This window comes from Branchiostoma lanceolatum, chromosome 4 (assembly GCF_035083965.1).
Source record: "Branchiostoma lanceolatum isolate klBraLanc5 chromosome 4, klBraLanc5.hap2, whole genome shotgun sequence".
NCBI lineage: Eukaryota > Metazoa > Chordata > Leptocardii > Amphioxiformes > Branchiostomatidae > Branchiostoma > Branchiostoma lanceolatum.
In genome coordinates, this window is record NC_089725.1 from 21,164,438 (window position 1) to 21,184,617 (window position 20,180).

At 41.7% G+C, this 20,180-nt stretch overlaps 3 protein-coding genes across 8 annotated transcripts; 2 read left to right on the plus strand and 1 right to left on the minus strand.

Moving 5' to 3' along the window:
• Positions 1–88: 88 nt before the first annotated feature.
• LOC136433289 (integrator complex subunit 7-like) lies at positions 89–9,082 on the plus strand. Its single transcript, XM_066425333.1, has 21 exons — positions 89–232; positions 900–1,029; positions 1,194–1,340; positions 1,576–1,713; positions 2,303–2,349; positions 2,506–2,705; positions 3,225–3,347; positions 3,860–3,962; positions 4,218–4,325; positions 4,590–4,702; positions 4,990–5,086; positions 5,300–5,442; positions 5,565–5,702; positions 5,972–6,181; positions 6,506–6,700; positions 6,915–7,018; positions 7,271–7,339; positions 7,477–7,627; positions 7,828–7,926; positions 8,078–8,263; positions 8,556–9,082. The coding sequence occupies exons 1-21, from the start codon at positions 127–129 to the stop codon at positions 8,826–8,828; spliced, it is 2,880 nt and encodes a 959-aa protein (XP_066281430.1). The 5' UTR covers positions 89–126; the 3' UTR covers positions 8,829–9,082.
• An 830-nt stretch (positions 9,083–9,912) lies between these two features.
• Positions 9,913–17,383, minus strand: LOC136433291 (dipeptidyl-peptidase 5-like). Of its 2 annotated transcripts, none has more exons than XM_066425339.1 (13): positions 17,230–17,383; positions 16,412–16,698; positions 16,027–16,143; positions 15,490–15,576; positions 15,208–15,279; positions 14,662–14,895; positions 14,326–14,493; positions 13,805–14,124; positions 13,171–13,325; positions 11,846–12,036; positions 11,439–11,520; positions 10,338–10,447; positions 9,913–10,103 (listed from the first exon to the last, which is right to left on the minus strand). In XM_066425339.1, the coding sequence occupies exons 1-13, from the start codon at positions 17,342–17,344 to the stop codon at positions 10,080–10,082; spliced, it is 1,962 nt and encodes a 653-aa protein (XP_066281436.1). In that variant the 5' UTR covers positions 17,345–17,383; the 3' UTR covers positions 9,913–10,079. The 2 variants fall into 2 exon arrangements, with proteins under 2 accessions (XP_066281436.1, XP_066281435.1); XM_066425338.1 differs by lacking the exon at positions 11,846–12,036 and adding an exon at positions 12,476–12,666.
• A 168-nt stretch (positions 17,384–17,551) lies between these two features.
• On the plus strand, positions 17,552–20,072 carry LOC136433298 (uncharacterized). Of its 5 annotated transcripts, none has more exons than XM_066425361.1 (4): positions 17,552–17,627; positions 18,080–18,344; positions 18,765–18,880; positions 19,104–20,072. In XM_066425361.1, exons 2-4 carry the CDS (start codon positions 18,100–18,102, stop codon positions 19,274–19,276), a joined length of 534 nt encoding a protein of 177 aa, XP_066281458.1. In that variant the 5' UTR covers positions 17,552–17,627; positions 18,080–18,099; the 3' UTR covers positions 19,277–20,072. The 5 variants fall into 5 exon arrangements, with proteins under 5 accessions (XP_066281458.1, XP_066281456.1, XP_066281455.1 ...); XM_066425359.1 differs by having other exon boundaries at positions 17,618–17,687; XM_066425358.1 differs by lacking the exon at positions 17,552–17,627 and adding an exon at positions 17,633–17,726.
• The last annotated feature ends 108 nt before the right edge of the window (positions 20,073–20,180 follow it).

Below are 20,180 nucleotides of genomic sequence, written 5' to 3' on the forward strand. Positions count from 1 at the left end.
TGATCCTTTGTTAAAACCATGGCAATAAAATACTTTAACTAACACATTCTAAGAGTAAGAAAGAATTTATTATTGGTTGCTCCAAAAGGTAGGCTTTGAACTTTCACATTTGACCTCAAAACAACCATGGCTTCGGGAACGACTGGGTCCAAATTTTCAGGATTAGGAGCGGAAAAATATGGGGCTGATCAGGAACAAGATGCAAACTCTGCACTTCTGGAGCTTGATAAAGGTCTGTACATTGTATCTGGACAGTTTGATACAAAATGGTTGGTACATATGATTCCTTTTCGACTCGTGGTATCAAATTATGATGGGGGGGCAGTAGTGGTTTGCATATAAATCTCACACATACATGTACTTCACATATATACAACTTACTATGAAGTAGTGCTGTATTTTTGTATGTCTAAGTTCTAAGTCAGAAGTTGCAGGTTAGCAATAGCGAAACCTGTTTTAGACTCATCCGCATTGACGGGTGCCGCCATCTTGGAATTATTGTTGTTGTTGTTGTTGTCCTTGTTTAACGTCTATTACTTCGTTAGACATGGTCTCCAGGTGCTGTGCTGGTCGCTAGGTTTCAGTTCTTGTTGATTTCTCGCTAGGTTTTTAGCACTTGGTGACTTCTGACTTAGAATTATGACACCTTCTGTTCGCCATCTTGTTTCCTGTTTCTGGTCAAGTAGGCCAGTCGATGATTCCAAGGACGCAGTGCCATGAGTTTCAGTACCGCCAAGATGCCAAATACTGAAGGCACAATGTTAGAGTTTCACTAAAGGATTGGGTCCTGTAACTCCTCGTAGTCCTGTTATAAAGAAAAGTTCTAAGAAGAGGAATACAATACAATAGGAAAGAAATGTCATTTGCATGGTTCAGTAATTTTTTGTGAAAATGTGTAGGTCTCCGTTCCACCCGTGTCGGAGAGCAGTGTGAGGCCATTGTCCGCTTTCCAAGGCTTTTTGAGAAGTACCCCTTCCCAATCCTGATCAACTCATCATTCCTGAAGCTGGCAGATGTCTTCAGAATAGGGTAAGTGTCAAAGACTTGGAGAGAACACCAATTGAATGTACAGTTGATAGCTATTGTCCAGCAAGCATAGTGTCCTTGTTTATGTAAACTACAAGATACTGCTTTGTTGTACTGGTATGTAGATTTATCGTCCATTATAAACCAGTTGTCTTCCCTCCCCCTAGAAACAACTTTTTGCGGCTGTGTGTTCTACGAGTGACCCAACAGAGCGAAAAACATCTGGATAAGATACTGAATGTGGATGAATTCCTGAGGCGCATCTTCTCTGTCATCCACAGTAATGACCCCATTGCTAGGGCACTTACTTTGAGGTGAGGCAATATAGAAGCAGATACTCGATGTCTTTTCAACAATTCTTAGAGCTCTTGCCATTTGAAAGTTAAACTTCTTTGCCATGCCATGATTGGATTTGATCACTTTGGCAAAATTTGTATTATATCTGGTATGTCAACAGTAGATGGTATGTGTCGTAGATGTGTTTGTTTTTAAACATAGCCCTAGCAAGATTGTTTTTTTTATTGATACTCAATTGCAATAATTGTGCAGGGTTTTGGGCAGCATTGCCTGCATCATCAGTGAGAGGAAGAACACTCATCACAGCATCCGCACCAGTCTGGACTCCCATGATGAAGTGGAGCTGGAGGCAGCTATATTTGCTGCATCTTGCTTTGCAGCTCAGTCCAGGTATTATAAGCTGTTTCTCATATCAGGACTCGAAATTCATTTTTGGGGATAGGTGCAGTGGTACACCCAACCAAAAGATTCAGGTGCACAGAAAGAAATTCGGGTGCACAACTTAAAATAAAGTAGAATTATAGCACTAAGCCTCTCTTAAGAATTTCAATGTGTTATTCTATAGCTCACTTCAAAATATGAAACAAGTAAGAAATACATCAAACAAAGTGTTACTTTTTCTGATTCTTAGATTTCAAGAATACATGTATTTTGTATGCTAGTGTACAATAGTATCTTACCCCTATAGCCTACAAAAATATCTAGGTGCACCTGTGCACCAACAGTTAAAAATTAGCTGCACAGCTCCAATTCTGGGTGCACATGCACCCAGTATTTCGAGCCCTGTCATATCAAAGCTATAATAGCTCAGTCCAGGTATTACAAGCTTTAGGGTGTTTCTCATATCAAAGCTATAGGTAAAACTGTGTGCACTGGTATGTAGGGAACACCAAATATATGGGTCCATTCTTTTTAATTTATTATTTTGTCTACTTGTAATCTTTATCGTCACATACATGCCTTGTTCTTCTCCCCTCAGAACATTTGCTGTTGGAATTTGTAACAAGATAGCAGAGATGATTCAAGGTTTGAACATACAGTCTGTATTCTTTACACTGACCTCATATTTTTGCATGTTGTATTTTTGACACTGCTTCAAATGCATTATTCCATGAATTTAGAAAAAACAAAAGTAGAAGGTATCATTTTCATTACTGACACCTGTCCCTGCCATCACCACAGGTCTTGCCACTCCAGTTGAGATGAAGCTGAGACTGATCCCCATCTTCCAGCACATGCACCATGATGCCCAGACTGCAGCCAAGGTGCGGCAGCTGTGTGTGGACATGCTGCCCTCCTACCCCGCCCGTGGGTTCGTCATGGTCACCCTCCACACACTTTCCCTGCTGTCTGCACAGACTCTAATTGACATCCCACAGCAGGTGTGTCTTGTTCACTGTCTGTTCTTAAAAGTATAATGAAGTAAAATGTAGACATCTACGCTACTGTGTATATGAATTGCTATGTAATTGAGGCTGGTCAGTTGAAACACTAAGTGAGATTAAGTCCCCAAAGCACAAGCTTTCCAAGCTTAGTCCGCTGAAGTTTCTCAATTGCATTGGTGATATTGTAAATGCATTTAAGTTCGTGTGGTTTTAATTTCGCGCCAAGGCGAAAATGGAGTGTTCGCGGCGGTTTTTGAGTTCACGACACCGCTATAGTCACATACTGCTACAGTATTGGACAAAATTGTTCACTGTGGTTTTACCACCGCAAACATTTCTGCATTTACAGTAGTAGGATTCCATCATGAGGATCTTACTGCTTATATCCTTATTGTCATACAGGTGTTGCAAATATATTTCCTGGCATCATCAGCATGTTAATGCCAACTGTGTTATGCATTCTTTGTACAGAACACGATGTTATAATTAATTTGACCAATGCCTGCATTGTTACAGGTTGAGCTATTGCTACACTATCTACAACAAGATCCCCGTCGCGCCATTAAGCTGAAGGTGCTGAGTGATCTCCACCTGCTGACCAAGAAGGCCCCACACATGTGGGCTCAGCACAATCTACAGGTGAAGATTTTATCCTGCAGTGCTGTTTGTCACAGTCAGCTGCATCATCCTGCATCTGATATAGCCAATTAGATATACATCATGTTGAGCCAGTTTGTTAGCAACAGAAATTGTTGACAATTAGATATACATCATGTTGAGCCAGTTTGTTAGCAACAGAAATTGTTGACAATTAGATATACATCATGTTGAGCCAGTTTGTTAGCAACAGAAAATCTAACTTGCTATATTACTCTCTGTATCTGTATCTATATAGCCGGTATAACCGCCATAAGGCGTAACACACCAGCCTGTAAAATACCTTTACTTGACGTACATGTTTCTGTAGTTTGTTTTGAAAATGTATGAAACCCATAGCAATCTATGTCCCCAATTGAATAAATATTGTTATTGTTTGTGCCAGCAATGCAGACCTGTTCGTGTCTGGTTTTAAGATCTGGTGTTAAGATAAGTAATAGCCATAGTTCCAATTAATGATCTCTTGTGTATATTACTCTGGCCCGGTCCTGCAGGTACTGTGCAGTTTCATCTCCATCACCCCATATGACAACCTGAAGCTGCGAGCCCTGACAGTGCTGAGTGTGCTGGCAGAATCCTCACCCCTCATCACAAAAGGTCAGAAGTCTGTGATGGCTAGATTATTTGGGACAGTATCAATTGTATCTTGCCTGATTTTTTGGAAAGTAGTTCAGTGTCTCTGGTACTATCACTTTGTACAAGATTACATCATTGGGTTTCCAATCAGCCTCATGGAGGCTTACCAACACTGCCATCACAACTATTGCAATATATTTTTACAGTCTTATGAATGCACTAAATTAAAATCACATTAAAATTACCGACAGTGCCATCCTGTTTTTCATTCTTCAGAATCATCTTTGATGGAGGTGTGTTTGGAGAACTGTTACCATAGCAACATTGCCATCTCCACAGAGGCATCCACTGTGCTGACCAATCTTGCATGCCAGCTCAGCAAAGGTAGAAATCTGGATTTTCTATCTGCTTATTTTGAATTTCTGCCAGTGAACTAGCCCCCTGCTGCAGTGATTGCACCACAGTGTGGCCAAGGGCTATGAAACGGAGATGGGCACCGCCCTATACACCTTATGGTGTGGGAGGATTATAATTTACTATTTTGAATTTCATTTATGCTGTTAGAAATAGTGTCCTGGTAACATGTTATGTCATATTGCTGTGTAACAAAGTTGATTATTGAAATGGCTTGCTATTTACCTGTTTCAGGTGCCAGTAGTAAGGTAGATGAGACATTGCTGAACCAGTGCGTGGCAGCTGTGGAGTCTCTACTCACGGTTTGTGTGACGGAGACAACAGAACAGCACCAGCTCATGCTCAAGGTTGGCTATTATAGATGTGTAGACCATCAGCTATTTGTAGAGAGTTACTTCTAGTTGTTTCCTTCACTCTTGAAGAAAATATCTTCAGAAAGTACATGACAGTAACATGATACAGTGCTAACATCTTTTATGTTATAATAAGAATTTGCTTATCAAACCCATCAAGATTTAGTACAGAACAATAGAAAAAGTGCAGATAAAAATTGCTAACTAAGATGGTTACCTTAGTTATTTTGCAGTTTACAGTGCATTTTGAAATCAATATTAACATAACCATGCTTTCACAGAAGTCCCTGAGCTGTGTGAGCTGCCTGTGTAAGAGTTTCCCAGCGTTGGCCTCCTCATTAGCAGACACCATCTACAGCCTCCTGGATGTGGCTCAAGGTCAGCTCTGAGAAATAGAACAGCCTTCCCTGAAATGGTCATGATGTACTGGTACAGCATAGCTATGGAAGTAAAGAAATGGCAAGAAACATGAATTATGTATACTGACATAAAAATCTTCTTTTCTATTGGTATTAGCAAGTGATGATTGTTGAAGTGTAAGATATCCTGCAAAGAAAGGCAGTGCTTGATAGACGTTGTTCCTTTACTTAGGAGAGATGCCCTTGCTGCTGTACCAGGGGCTGGCAGCGGTGGGGAGTACCTGTCCTTCTGGCCTGGAACAACTCAGGTTTGACCTTCTGGACAGACTTCATGAAGTGTCTGCCATGCCACAGGACAAGCAACAAGACTTCCAGGCATGTTTTGAGTATATGTTTGTAGACAACTCCATTAGATTCCTTTACAAATTTTGTGAAACAAAAGCTATCAACATGCTTTATACTGTATTTTCAAACATTGTTGTATTCATTTTTTGCAGGTTTTACTGACCTCCCTTGTACTGATGGCATGTCCTGTTCCTCTGCCTGGTCACATGACCAAGACTTTGATAGACAGCTTGACTTCTGATCCCAACCACTGGACTGCATTCTGCGTGGCCAGACAAGCTGCCAGATGGGTAAAATACTTTTAGTGGGCTACAATGTGATTCTAGATATATGTTTGTGCTTGTGATAAAAAGAGTTAATAGAGATAAAAGAGTTTCTATTATCTTTGTACTTACAAGGAGGTTAAATACACCTCCTTGGTACTTACCAGTTTTCCTTTTTCCTATGTTTATATTTTGCTCTTTTTTGCCGTGCTGATAAGAGGCTTTTAAGGTAATGACCTGTCATGTATGGTATACATTTAAGGTAATGACCTGTCATGTATGATATACATTTGCAGGGTCACCACACAGTTGCTGTCAAATTGCTACAGCGTCTGCCATCTCTTGTTGCATCTGAGCACCTGCACTTCTGGCTGATATCACTAGGGGAGTTCTGTGCTGGGGAGGAGCAACTTTCCCACATCCATCCAGACCAGCCTCAACACAAAGGCACTGTGACACTGGCTCAAGCCTGTGGGCACTACCAGAAGGGAACTACTGCTCTGAAGGTAGTCTATTATGAATATAAACAGTTCCTTATACTGTGTTATATACTTGCATCCGAGAACAGTTTGTAATGCTCATGCGTTCGTCCCCAGTAATATATTTTCTTGTGTTATTAAATGTATAGGATGTACTTTGCAAGGGTGGAATTGTGTTGATCAGGCTACCCAATGTGCAATACTAAGGTTTAAACAAACTCATCTACTTCAAGCTAAATAAAAGCAACTACAAGTTTCTGATGGAACTTATTTTGTGAAACTATCAAACACTACCCTGTAGTTAGATGTTGAAACTGACATGCCTTACGTGCACAACTCCTCGTCCTGCAGGCATCAGTGACCCCCACCTTCCCGCTGGAGTTCCAGACCCAGTTCAGCCAGCTGCGGGCAGAGCTGCTGCAGGCACATGCCAACCTCCTGGCTGCCTGCTCCACCCTACAGACCTGTCCACCCCCGGCCATCGCCACAGCCATGGCCAACGTGTCTGGGAAAGAGATACAGAGAACTGGGAGAATAGGGACTCAGGTACACTTCTCAGCCTTGTGACTATTCCAACTTTGGAAGAGGGGCTACCTGCTTGAAAGATGCCAATGGTTACTTACCACTGTTAGCTCGGCTCCCCAGTATATGAAGAATAGGTTTGTAACAGTACAGAATCTGAATTTTTCTTTGTGTTCCCGCCTGAACCCAGGATTGTTGTCCAGATTGACAAACTTTTTGTTTTGTCTGTCTTCCACAGTTGCAGCAGTGTGTCGCCCAGTTCCGTATGCTTTCAGCCAAATATGGTGATCTTCTGCAGGCTTCTTTTGATGCTGATCTCACAACACTGAAGAGCCTGACACAGTATCCTTTGTGGTTGATTTGAAGTAAGGATGGCACTGAAAATCATGCAGTGTAGAGGAGCAAGAAATGACCAACGTAAGATAACTAAGAATAGCCAAGTGCTCACCATTTATCTGAATAGACATGTCCAGTCTGTTCAAATGGATGCAGACATCCTTAGAATGTAGCTTTGTAGACACTGGTACTGGTTGATATGTATGACATGAATTACAGATAAAAGTGGATGTTTCTTCTCCTTATCACATGCGCCAGCTTACAACAGGGTTGCCTGCTCATGGCCCATGTTGTGGATGTGCTGGTATTGCACAACCATCAGTACATGTGAGTTCTTTTATTATCTTTAATAACATAGAGTAACATTCCTGCCCAAAATAGCTCTGTTGTATCTCACCCTGTATTTCAGTGTTTTTTATGGTATTCAAAGTGCTACTGAAACCTGATGTTGAACCTGCCCACAGTTCAGCAGATGTGTACAATATCCAGTGGGATGTACCAGACTTCAGTAGGGGTGAGTCTGGTGGAGAGGCCCTACCCCCCGTGTTCCAGGATGTGCTGAAAATGGTGCAGAAAACCCTTGGGGAGGCCCAGGGCTCGGCTATCACACATGTGGTAAGTTCTGATTTCACCAGGGGAAAGATTATTTTGTTCCCCTTTTGATTCATATTTTCTTATCTTTATTCAGTTGAAACGCGCAGTGGTCTGAATTTTTAATCAACAGTACTCATCCATTGTCTATGCTTATTCCGTAGACTAATAAGTAATAAAGTACATGTAGCATGCAAGCCATATAACTGACTTTTGTTTTACAGCAAGTATCCAGTGTTTTCAAAGCCTCCTGTATGCTGCTAAGGGAACCCCTGCACTTCCCCAGGTACTTCTTCCAGGCACTGCAGTCAACTCAAATCAAGGTTTGTTCACCTCTCGATAGAACTACGATTTATTTTTTCCTGACACATCATTGCTCGTGATTCTGTAACTAAAAAAAATATCCATGTATCAATGTACAGTACTTGTCTTATACAGCTTTTGACTCTTACATGTACTTCTTTACTTCTGCAGCTTGCCCTGTCCCCAAGTCAGCGCAGCGTGAATGACCCTGTTCTGGTCTCCACGGACACACAGCTGGCACTGAAAGTGGAGGGTGTGATTCAGCATGGGGCCAAACCAGGGCTGTTCAGGGCTGTCAACAAAGTCTGCCTGGATGTGTCATCCAGTTCTGATACCAAGATTCCACAGGAACAGAAGGTGATCCTTAACCTTTTATATACTTTTGTTTATTAATATACATTGTATCTATCATCTCTGGTTCAAGTTGTTGATTTTTAGAGAAATTTCCTGTTGGCAATAAGGTGAACTGTATATGTAGGACCCATAAAAAAGTTTTCCCTCTACATGTGTATCAGCAAAAATATATGAAACAGAAGAAATAGGCAGGAAATGTCTCTTGTTACATTTATTAAATGCCTGAAGTGCAGGACAGTAAGCTGCCAAAGCTAAGTCTTCCAGTGTACCTCAACATTGCGATATACTCCTCCAGGTCCGAGTGGACAACCTCAACAATGAGCTTCAGGAGCTGGTGGAACCACACAATGACTACTTCAGCGCACAGTTCCTTCTTCACTTCCCTTTCCCGGGGAACCACACTGTGTATGCAGAGGCTTCTGTCATAGACACCTCAGGCCTTTCTTGGAAAACTGGGCCCAAAATGACCCTCCTGGTCAGATCCTTTGACCCGAATGCACCCCAGCCCCCCAGGCACCAGCAACCTCCACCCCCACCCCCTGGTCGGAGCAGTGCATTACGTTTCTGAACTGGATGAGAGGAGATGAATTGAACTCTGCAGTTCAACTTTATCAATAGGAATAAGGCTGTTCTTCTGTAGTCATCAGAAACTAGGGAACCGTGGACTGACTGCTCTAAGCTAGATAGCAATTTTTCACTGGAGCATATTATCCTAAAGCAGATACTGTTTCGACAGAGACTAGAGACACAGTACGGACACATGTCACTGATATGTGTTTATCTTGTATCCATGTATATGCAATAAATGCTCTTTAACTCCAAGCATAAGTGGTCTATTTCATAAAAACCCAGCCAAGTTCACAATTGAAAAGCTATGATCATTATTACTAGAGTCAATTCCGCATTACCGAGAGGGTGTTTGTTGCCTTTTATTCTAACATTTGCAAAACCTTTGTAACAATCTAAGGGAGATAAGTGACTGTTTAGAACAATTTCCAACATTCATTTGATGTTCTAATTAGTTTCTGCTGTGTTCCAACATGTTAGACAAATTTCTAACATTGCATATGTTATTTGTATTATTTTCGAAACTGTTGGAAAACAGGTTGATCATTTGTTCCTACATGTTCCAACATTATAACAACATGGTATGACTGGGTCAGTGGGATGGGAACAGGGCAATTCACACATCCCTGCAAAGTATAGGGGATTAGGCCTGGGTGCCATGCAGAGACACCTAAAAACAAAAGCCCAGACGTGAAATCTAAAAATATACAGAGGCAGACAATAGAGTGCGATTAGCACCTACTTTTATGGGGGCAATAACCCAAATCTACCATTTGAAAAATGATGCAAATTGTTCCAACATGTTCGAACAGTGAAATAATCACATAGATGTTTGAAAATTGTTCTAAATAATGAGATATATGTGCAATTGCTTTCCAAATAGTTCCAACATATATAAATAAGTTCAAACATGTTCAAACTTTCATTCTTGATTGTTTGAACAATTTAGAACTATTTTGACTGGAATAGTCTTTTATCTAAAATTGTTTGAATACACTAGCAATATCACCTGAAAACCCTCTCGGTGACATGGAATCGACTCTATCACATACATCATCATATAGTAGTCATAATTATGTGGTGTACTTAGGTCTTCACCTTTTCTAATCTTTCTATTCAGGCACCCTTTTGTTGTATCTATGATCACATTGGAGTCACACTCCAGTAGAATCTAAATCATGTAGCCCTGGGAATTTTCTGCACCACTCGTGCTTCAGGACTTGAAGGTTTCTTGCGCACACAGGCTTTGGGATTAATCCATGTTCTCAATATCAATCTGCAAAGGGATAGAAGATAGAAAATGTTGATCACAAGTAGGAAAATGCTGTTTCAGCTTCAAACAGTACGATGTTGATCCTACCACCAATGGGTACCTACAGAGCAGAGTTCTTGTATGTGACAAATAACAATACATGTACATTTCGGATCACAGTGGTCTACATTTGCACTGTCAACCCAATTTTCCAAAGGAAACAACCCATAGACTATAGAGACACACAGCTGCTCTCACCTCTCCACCCTTGTCAGCAGGTTCATAGCCAAACACCCTGCCCAGGAAGTAGAACTCTCCATCCAGAGCCTTCCTGATGTTTTCTGCCTTCCTGAACCCATGCTGTTCATCTGGAAGAGAACACTAACTTCAGTATCTGAGCATTCTGATTGGTGCTGAAGTTATCGGTGCACACCCCAGTTCTTCTGCGACCGGGGTCCACAGAAGTGCGCGACAAAAAAGTGACGGAAGGGTTTCGAGGGGCTGGGTTTGAGTTTAGATTTCTCATAATGTGCTTCGAACTGACATTAGATACTAGCATGGCTGAAAAGCGTATGAATTGGTGTGTTTTGGGTGAAAATTGCGTTTCTATCTGAGCCTTACTTCCGGATATCCATCCGCATTGATGGTGAAATGTCCCTTGGCCGAAGATTGACCTTTGTTGCGTTCTGTGGGTCATGCTGACATGCCTCGCGCCGTGGATGATTAAAGAAATCTAAGTACTAGAATTTTCTTTATTATTGGCTCGACTGTACGCTAGGTTTTTCTCTTTCTGACAACATCAGTCGTTTCTACCTAGAAAATTTTTTCTACAAGTTTTATCCTACGCAAAAGTGCCAAAATTTGACCATCGTTTTTGACGTGAAAATTATGTTTTTGTCTCCTGATTTACCAAAATTAGAGAGGTTGAAGAAACAGAACTCAGCTGGTCCTATGGCGGAAGGGATAGGCTTTCATCCCATACACAGTTGATTTACTTCGGAAAACTTCCCTGGAAGAGACAGTACCTAGACTCCAGGGTGCGCAGCCTCCAATTGAAACCCCAAATAAACTGGGGTGTGCTCCCTTATGTGGTTTTCTTACATTCAATTTAAGGTCTCCACTTGATGACATCCATAACATAACTTGGTATGACCAGGTTTACCGACAAAAAAAACAAATCTGACATATTGTTTTATTTATTTTTTATTTACTTAAGATTTGCCACAAAACGGCTCATGAGAGCTACTCATGTGTTTTGGGGTACTGTACTGTACTAACATATTAATCTTACAGGAAGTACACTTGCTTGATGAATTATGGCATTAAACCATCAGGGAAGGTGCTACTTTAAAGGCTTACCCGGGAAGAGTACAAAGGCACAGGGCAGCCCCTTGTTCTTGACTGCTTCAAACATCATCTCTGCCTGGTTAGGAGGCACAATCTGTGGAAGACACAAACTACCTTTACCAATTTTGGACTTAACTGTATCAATCATGTAGAGGAATTAAAACATACATGTCATGTCACTACAATCACCCTATTCCCCTTCCAACCAATTGTTCATGTTACATATCCATAATGTTACATGTCCTGCAGGTTATTTACCCTGACGGAGAGGAGACCAGAGTTCATAGTGAGACAGTTCTCTCGTGTTGGAAAACACATTAATTTTGTTTTGTAAAGATATGTACCAACACAGATATCCTTGTGTGAGACAACTGTGTCTACATTACATGAGACTTCATGTATGTTATACTTAAACCAACCTTGTCTTCCCCTCCCTGGAACAATGCAATAGGACAGCTCAACTTGTCCACATGGTTGATGGGGGAGCGATCTCTGTATGTGTTAATGCACTCAGGATAGGGGCCAATCAGAGTGTGAGAGTACCTCGCCTCAAACTTGTGGCCCTCCTCTTCCAAGGACACTATATCCCCAATTCCATAATGGCTTACTCCTAGTTATGTAGTACAGTACGTCAATGTATTGAGAATGGCTATTGTCAGGATATGAAGAAATCAGATACTTGGTTAATCAATGATGAGCCACAACTGCATGGGAGCTAACTTGCAGACATGTCCTGTAGTTTCTTTCCAGGCAGAAAATACACAAGCTCCCATGACAGTGTACACCATTGTTGTCTCAAAGCAGATGTGTGTTTTTTGGCTTCTTTTGTAAGAATTTTGCAGCGATGCAATTTGGTTCCAGGAACAAGGTTGTTTTTAATGAACTACACTTAACACAGTCCAAAGATGTTAGAATCTTTTCTCCTCATACCTGATCAATATCCTCTTAGATTATACAAACATCAGTGTCTAAAGTAGACAGTGATCACATGAAATAGTTGGTTGTCAGTTGTCAGTCACAGTTTGATGTACCACCCTGGCCTTACATACCTTGTCCTCCCCTCCCTGGAACAATGCAATGGGACAGCTCAGCTTGTCCACATGGTTCATGGGAGAACGTTCCTTGTATGTGCTCTCCGTCTTGGGATATGGACCAACAATTGTGTCCAAATACCTGCTCTCAAACTTGTGAGTATCCTTTGCCAAGGCCTCTAAGTCTCCAACACCATAATGGCTTACACCTAATAATATGGTAAGGAAGTGTTGCACATGGTTTTCAGTGTCGGGGTAAGAGCTACAAACATCAGCACTATGATCAGCCTTCAGAGCTGATGGTTCAAAGACATTTGTGTGAGAAATAGAACATTTTCATAATTAGTAACAATAGCAGCCAATGACATGGTAAGAAGGCTAGGGAAGATACACCATCTTATGAATGACAACTGCCATGATGCGTGCAAAGTATAAATAAAATTAAGTACTACAATATAACATAACAACAAAATAAATCTATAAGACTAACATTGATAGAGAATGAGTAACAAACAATACTTTTTAAGTATTTTAGAGCAAATGGAAGTATAGACTGCAATACATTTGAATTATTTTGAACTAACAACAATATGTGTACTAGTATAACATTAACAGGTCAGACAAAGGCTAAGACCTAAATGTTCATAACCGTCGTTCTGAGTCATGCAACACGGTTAGAATGTTGAAGTAACAAACAAGAAGAAAGTCCCTACCAGCATGGAAGGTGTCCCTGAAGGCCAAGGATGCCAGAGTAGTGTACCCTCCTGCTGACCCTCCATCGATGGCCAGTCTCTTTTTGTCCACCTTACCATTTCCTGCCAGATACAGGGCTCCATGGCAACAGTCATCCACATCATGGATCCCCCAGCTGGCAACAGAACCACAGCATGAATAACCAACAGCACTTGGCAAGGATACTCAATAGGAAGACTTTATGACCTAAAAGATCTTATTGTAACATGTTTACATTTCAGACCTCTCACTCAATACAGGTCATTAATTGTAAGCAAAGACCCCATCATTTCCCTGTAAGATAATATGGCAGGTTGATTTTTTTAAATCATACCGACTTCCAACAAACTTTGACCCAGTGCTGACGTCACACATGCGTAAAAATCATGTGTCTACAGCACTTGGGTCAGATAGCTGAAGAAGACCAAGTGATTCGGTCAAAAATTCTGGTAAGTCAAATTCCTTGAGTTGGAGTTTAGTTTTCTTTAGGTCATTTACAGACTCAACTCAACTTTCATGCTAATAGCTAAATGAATTGAATAATTATGTCAAATCGGAAATCTTTTTATTTTCAACCCTCCCCGAACAATGGCCAAAATGTTGAGGTCAGCATACTTCTGTCTGAGCTTGTTCCTGTATATGGTGCCATAGCCAGTGCTGCCCCTGTAGTTAACATCCAGCAGCCCCACCCCACGACTGGTGAAGTACTGGATGTTGAGGTTGAGGGTGCTGGAACAGGAGGATGTGGGACCGCCATGTGCTCGCACCAGCAGCGGGGGGAGGGTTCCCTCTGGCGCTGTGAAGTCCTTGTTCTTGGGAGGGTAGAAGTAGGCGTGCGCTTTGTCTCCGCCTGCAGTAGGGAATGTGACCTCCTCTGGAATGCTCAAGTACCCTGTGTCCACAGGCACTTCCTTCGAACTCTTCACAGTATCAGTCTGCAGTGTTTCACAATGAGATTACCAGTTAAACAGTTTCAAAATAAATCAACTTTAGGGCATACTGTACATTCAGGACAATACTTTTCTTCTAGGCACTTAGATGGTGAAGAGATTGTGGAATAACAATCCATACCGTTATCAATTTACTCTAGTTTAATGTAGATACAGTTCTAAAAGATAATTACACAGTGTACCTACCTTAGAAGTGGCATAGTTGACCCTGATGACACAGGGGAACTGTGTGGGGCTGCTGGCTATGCAGTAGGCACACCCCTTCCCACCCATCACCAAGTAGACGTGGGTCTTGAACCCAGTATCCACATTCGTATGGTACTTTCCACTCCCCATGTCATAGACGCCAAGCTCCTACCAATAAATGTTGGTGTGTAAAAGAATGGCATTTCATAATATGGAAAAACAGTGCTCCTCATGCAATTATGAAACACTCAAGTAGCTCTTTGTTATCATGAAACAACTTTGGCATAAATGTGCATGTATCAAAGAAGCTGAAGAACTCAAAGCTTGCACACATACCATGCCATAGGAAGTAATGATTACTCCTTTGTCAGCATCAAAGTCATACGGTGTCGTGCCAAACTGCCAGTGTGGGTTACCAATTTCCTTCTCCTGGGGTGCTATGGCAACATGGTCACCTGATGGGGTCACATGATACAGGTTCCACCAATCGGTGACATCACTGATGTAGTACAGTTCTCCACTGGGAGACCATCTTGGATACATGACGCTGACGTCATCCCCACCGCACACCTAACATGATGGACAACATCAGTGACATCTCTAACAACTGCCATTACTTCACAATCATGACGCTTCCTAACAACTGATCTGTTTCAACTTACATGAGACCCTATAAGGGGACTACATGTAAATTCTGATCATGTAAGTACATGTGCATCTACAACAAACTGTAGTGCACGAAAATGTCTGAGCTGCCTCTAGACTGCAGGCATTACAATATATCTCTGTAGCCCTCAGCCAGGACCTGATCCTGATTTCAGCACCATGGAAAGGCCAACATGTCATACTTAAAGAACACAGCAGATGAGAGTGTCGACTAACCTTGTGTGCTTCCATGACCCCCTTCCCATCAGGTTTCATGTCAGCCTGCCAAATCTCAGTAGAGTCCCAAGGCTGGAGAGAACACAGCACACCAACTTCATTTATTACATCAGTTTGTACATATAACATTATCTTTTACATGTTAAGTCTGAAAAACAAAGCATAAGCCTGAATACTCTCCCTGAATCACAATCACAATGGACAAACTTCATCATCACCAATTGTACATGAATAAGCACATTACACGCTAACAGCATTGTGGACAAGTATTACTGAACAGACCATGTTGGGATGGTTCCACTGGGTCCAGCAGATCTTCTTGCCATCAGGTGACACACGGGGAGAGGCATAGAAGTCTAACCCTGAGGCCTGCAGGGAAAAGGTGACAACAAATGTAGGCTTCTGAGCAGTAGCATAGTACATGGCGTCTGTATCAACCATGTCCGACTTTGGGATGAGCATGCTTACTTTGCGACCAAAGTTATGACAAGTCAGTCAAAATCTCTATCTTATAATACTCTAGGGTCCAAGAGGTTACCTCATCCCAACTCTTTCACTGCAGGTTAAAGACAAGCTATGCAATCACCCGGATGTACAAGTCAAAGAAGCGATTGTTTCACTGTGCTGTATAAAATATTGCATCTAGCAGCAGTACTGAACACACATCATTCCACAACATTTGCCACTCACGGTCCTGTCCATGGTACTGATACTATAGGCATTTACAGTTTCCCTTCATCTTTTGACATTTACTTTTACTAAACAAAACTATTTGTACTAGGAAATTTCAGACTAACTCAAAATGTACATCCACCTCACCAACACAAACTGCTCCTGTGTGTCAGGGTGGATGGCCACAACAGTGTTGACTGCTTCCTTGGCCTCAGCCCTCTCCACAACACCATGGTCCTCACGTACTGCTGTGATGATGTTTAGCTACAACAACAACAAACCTCTTGCTTGTTTGATAGTTATAATTACAGTGTTAAGTCTCTGACTCTTGATATACAACAAAAGGCTTTGCTCTTTACTATATGCAAATTCACTCCTACAAGTACAAGATAGCGAGCATTGCACCTGAGAAGGTTCTAACAGTTACCTTTTATTGGAAACAAGTGCAAAGATGTTAGGTTAAACTTAAAGGCAAGATTATATCATGATAGGAAAGTGTACAGAATCTTATATTGACATGGGTGCCACATACCTTTTCACAGAACTCCCCATCTGCATACCTCCAGCCTGAGTCAGCAGGGGTGATGGTTTCAGGAGCAGCATCGGGTGAAGTCTGTCTGTACAGACGCTGGTCCTTAAAGTTGGAGAAGTACACCACTCCACTGTGTACAAACGTGGCTCCTCCACCATACTCGTGTACGAGGGTGCGTGCATTGAAGCCTTCTGGGGTCCACTCAGTGGGCTGGGAGTCACCGTCCTTTGAACACACCACAATGCGTCCGCCTTCAGCTGGACGCAGCTCAGACCAGTATACCCTGTCTGATGAAAACACATCCAGCCAACATAAGTGACAGCTCCCTCCATTGAAAATATCACAGCAACTTTTGCCTGTGGTGTTGTTCTTTCATTGACTAATGACATCTCATTTTGATTGATACTAGGTGGACTATTCATACTAGGTGAACTGCCAAAAACCTGCACAACTAGTTCAGGACAAAGAATTTGTTTCAGGCCACGCCCCCAAGTTTGCACATTGCAAATGCTCTTCCTCTGAAAGTGAAAATACTGAATTTGACTTTTCAATCAAGAGCAATGTTGAAGTGCCTCCAACCACTGCATATCATTGCCTGAATGTGTAACAATATCTAACGAAGACTTCGTTGTACCAAGGAGGGTTAATAGACATTGTCTATTAATCCTCCTTGGTTGTACAGTTCATGGCCTGACATGACACTGACCACATCGACCATGGACTCAACTCTGTAACGCGTTAGTCACCGATCCGGAACGTCACAATTTTTGCTATGAAAACAGTTTAAACATGTGAAAACTCAATGCGGTGAGATTTACCTGGGTGTTTGCCAGACTTGTCCACCTGCACGCCTGACAGACGGATGCCGCTCTCTGCCACCAGCGCGCTGGAGATGGGAGACTTCCACGAGCCGTACGGACTGCACGCCGCCATGACGAATCAGCTGACCTCGTGTAACCCCATAACCCCGTACCCATCAGCTGACTGGGACTGTCCACCGCACAGAAATACTGAGTGCCTTCATTTAAGTACGAAAAGGTGGAAATGATTCACATGCTAACCCAGAAACTAACGATGTTAACGAATTCGTTGAGGTAACTTTTATTCCATAAACATATTTTTAACAAACTTCAGTATACAGTGTGGTTTACACAGGCGATGCAAAATTAGACAGCCAATTTAAGGTCAAAGGTTAATGTCGATCGGAGCACACTTGGTAAGGTCGACTCGACTTGTGTTTTCATCTATCTCTAAATGACGACGTCGCCGTCGACAGGTTGCATAGCTAGGATTGGTTTTACACCAGTGGGGCATTGTACATAAATCATGAGATTTGATTGGTGACATATCATGCCGTGTTGTTACATTAATGTGCAAACACGTGCAGTGTCCTCATGTTGCAGATGATGATACACTGGTAGTGAAAATCGCTACTGGTCCTTAAAGAACGGCTCAGCTCGAATGTAGTTATAAGTCAGGTCATTGTTTGGAGACAGCCACGCACTTGACGTTCTTGCTGATGTAATGGCATGTATTAATGTAAGTAAGTATGTAAGCAACATTGTCACAGTAGGCCATTTATATAGACCACCATGCACCAGTCTTGACAACATTATACATGAAACGTTATTCAATAAACATCTGTGTTGTTTTGTTGCTATGAATCAGCTGTAGCAAGAAGTAGCACCATGTTCCGCCGCCTGGCCTCGGTGCTGAGTGTAAGAGCTGCTGAACCAGACACCACTCCAGCTGCAGATGAAGGTACAGAGCCACACGAGGAACCCCCTCCACGGCACAGGAGAATTCCCCGGGACCCCGCCATGCTGAGTCAGTACCCTCCCACCAAGATCCCCTGGCTGTCCGAACCAAAGGACATGGGGCTGGGCACACGGGGCAGCATGCAGACGTATCTAGAGAAGTGTCAATCATGCAGGTGTGTGGACTTTCAACACAATTGTTACAGTTGCTTATTGTACTACATGTATTCACCTCTATATCAATACAGAAGGAAGCCGGGACGTAATCATGTTATGCCATATGTTTTACTGTCATTCCATTCTTGAAGAAAAATACAGCAGTCATGAATTATTCATAAGGGAACGACCCATTAGTTGCAGCAACCTGCTTGGTTTTAAGGCATGTGAGCTCAGCAATAGCTCAAAGATGTCAGACAACCTGTATTATTTCCCATCCATAACAAGTGATTGTTTATTCCAGCAGTAGTGTGACTGCAGTAAGACTGGAAACCTATTCATTAAAGTCAAAATGCAGAATTCTTGCGAAAAGCCTCGGTATACACTATACAGTTTTGATCACTACATTTTCACACCAAATTTGTGTTTTCTTTTGACAGGTGGATCTCAGGCCTGACGTTTATTGGTGCAGGGGTTTATGTCTACATGAGTAGCAGAGCACGCTTACGCTACACCCGCGACACTGGACCACTCTTCAAGATCTTCTTTGCTTTATGTAAGTTATGATGATACTTGCGTTGAGTGAGTCATGAATATTAGAAGGTACAAGTAAATTTTCATCAAGAGTGGAATAAGTGAAAACCAAAACCGATAAAGGAGGCTTTCTGTACTTGTAACTTATTTTCTTTTTCAATTTAGGTGAGCTATTAAGTGACTAATTTGATTATTGTGGCCTGTAGTGCTTCAAAACAAATTGTAAGTGATGCATGATTTTGCAGGTCTGGGTGTGGCTGGTGTTACCATCATTGTGGACCCACAGAAGGAGGTCCAGAATGACTGGTTAAGTAGGTATGAGGAACGTCAGCGCAGACTGAGGTCGAGACAGGAACACTCGATAACCAAGATGGACAAGGAGGAGGCTACAATTACTGAGGAGAGCGTGCAGAAATGACAACATTTTCTGAGACTGTTCAAATGTACAAAATTTCAACAGATGCTACATGACATGCAGGACAACTTGTTTGATCTCAACTGAGTAGTCTTCCAGAATAGAGGAGCCAATAAGCAAGAACATATAACATAGTAATGTTTCCTGCTCATGATTATGGGTACAGTACAGTACAGTACAGTACGGTACCGTACCGTACCGTACCGTACCGTACCGTACCGTACCGTACCGTACAGAACAAGTACAGAATTGTTGTTTTAATGTACTATTGGTACAATAGAGGAAGTTGACAACATTTGGTAAATGCTAGAACTGCTCTGTCATCGTGTTGTTTTGCTGAGCAGTTTGGTAGGCTTTGGCATGGGTACCAAACAGGTATATTCAAAGAATGTTTTTCTGGCTTTCAATAAAAGAATATACAGTAATGTCAAATCAAAACATGTGTCTTTTGATTTTAAAGTAAGATTTCTAAATGCTACTTGCCAAATGTATATGAAATGTAACATGAACCAGTAGTTAATAAATCCACTGTAACAGTTACTGTTACTTTTCGAAGTGCACCAAATTCCAGAAAAAGTTCTCTTTAGAAGAGAAAACTAGCATTGAATTAGAAATTACAAGACAAAATCTGCTATGGATTTAGAAAGTGATGATGATGATTCAGAAAGCATTGCTGGTATGCAGGATGGCCATAACAAATCCTTTGGGGTTTTTGTACACTGTTGTGGTGACATTAAGGTTGGCTAAGTAATGTCTTATCGTGTTGTGTACTGTTACATTAAAAGGGTTGTGGAAATAACCTGAATTTCTTAATTCAATTTCGTTGACACCAACACTGGCAAGTTACTTATAATAGTAACGTTACTGTGTTCTGATAATCCAGTCACTGAAATTTTGTCATGCTGGT

Coding starts and splice junctions, on each gene's coding strand:
- LOC136433298 (XM_066425358.1), top strand. CDS start 17,666: ATGACGACGTCGCCGTCGACAGGTTGCATAGCTAGGATTGGTTTTACA. Junction 17,727..18,079: donor TTTTACACCAGTGGGGCATT/GTACATAAATCA, acceptor GCTATGAATCAG/CTGTAGCAAGAAGTAGCACC. Junction 18,345..18,764: donor GAGAAGTGTCAATCATGCAG/GTGTGTGGACTT, acceptor TTCTTTTGACAG/GTGGATCTCAGGCCTGACGT.
- LOC136433291 (XM_066425339.1), bottom strand. CDS start 17,344: ATGGCGGCGTGCAGTCCGTACGGCTCGTGGAAGTCTCCCATCTCCAGC. Junction 16,699..17,229: donor CAAGTCTGGCAAACACCCAG/GTAAATCTCACC, acceptor TGTTTTCATCAG/ACAGGGTATACTGGTCTGAG. Junction 13,326..13,804: donor AGGAACAAGCTCAGACAGAA/GTATGCTGACCT, acceptor TTCTGTTGCCAG/CTGGGGGATCCATGATGTGG.
- LOC136433289 (XM_066425333.1), top strand. CDS start 127: ATGGCTTCGGGAACGACTGGGTCCAAATTTTCAGGATTAGGAGCGGAA. Junction 233..899: donor ACTTCTGGAGCTTGATAAAG/GTCTGTACATTG, acceptor GAAAATGTGTAG/GTCTCCGTTCCACCCGTGTC. Junction 2,350..2,505: donor GATAGCAGAGATGATTCAAG/GTTTGAACATAC, acceptor CCATCACCACAG/GTCTTGCCACTCCAGTTGAG.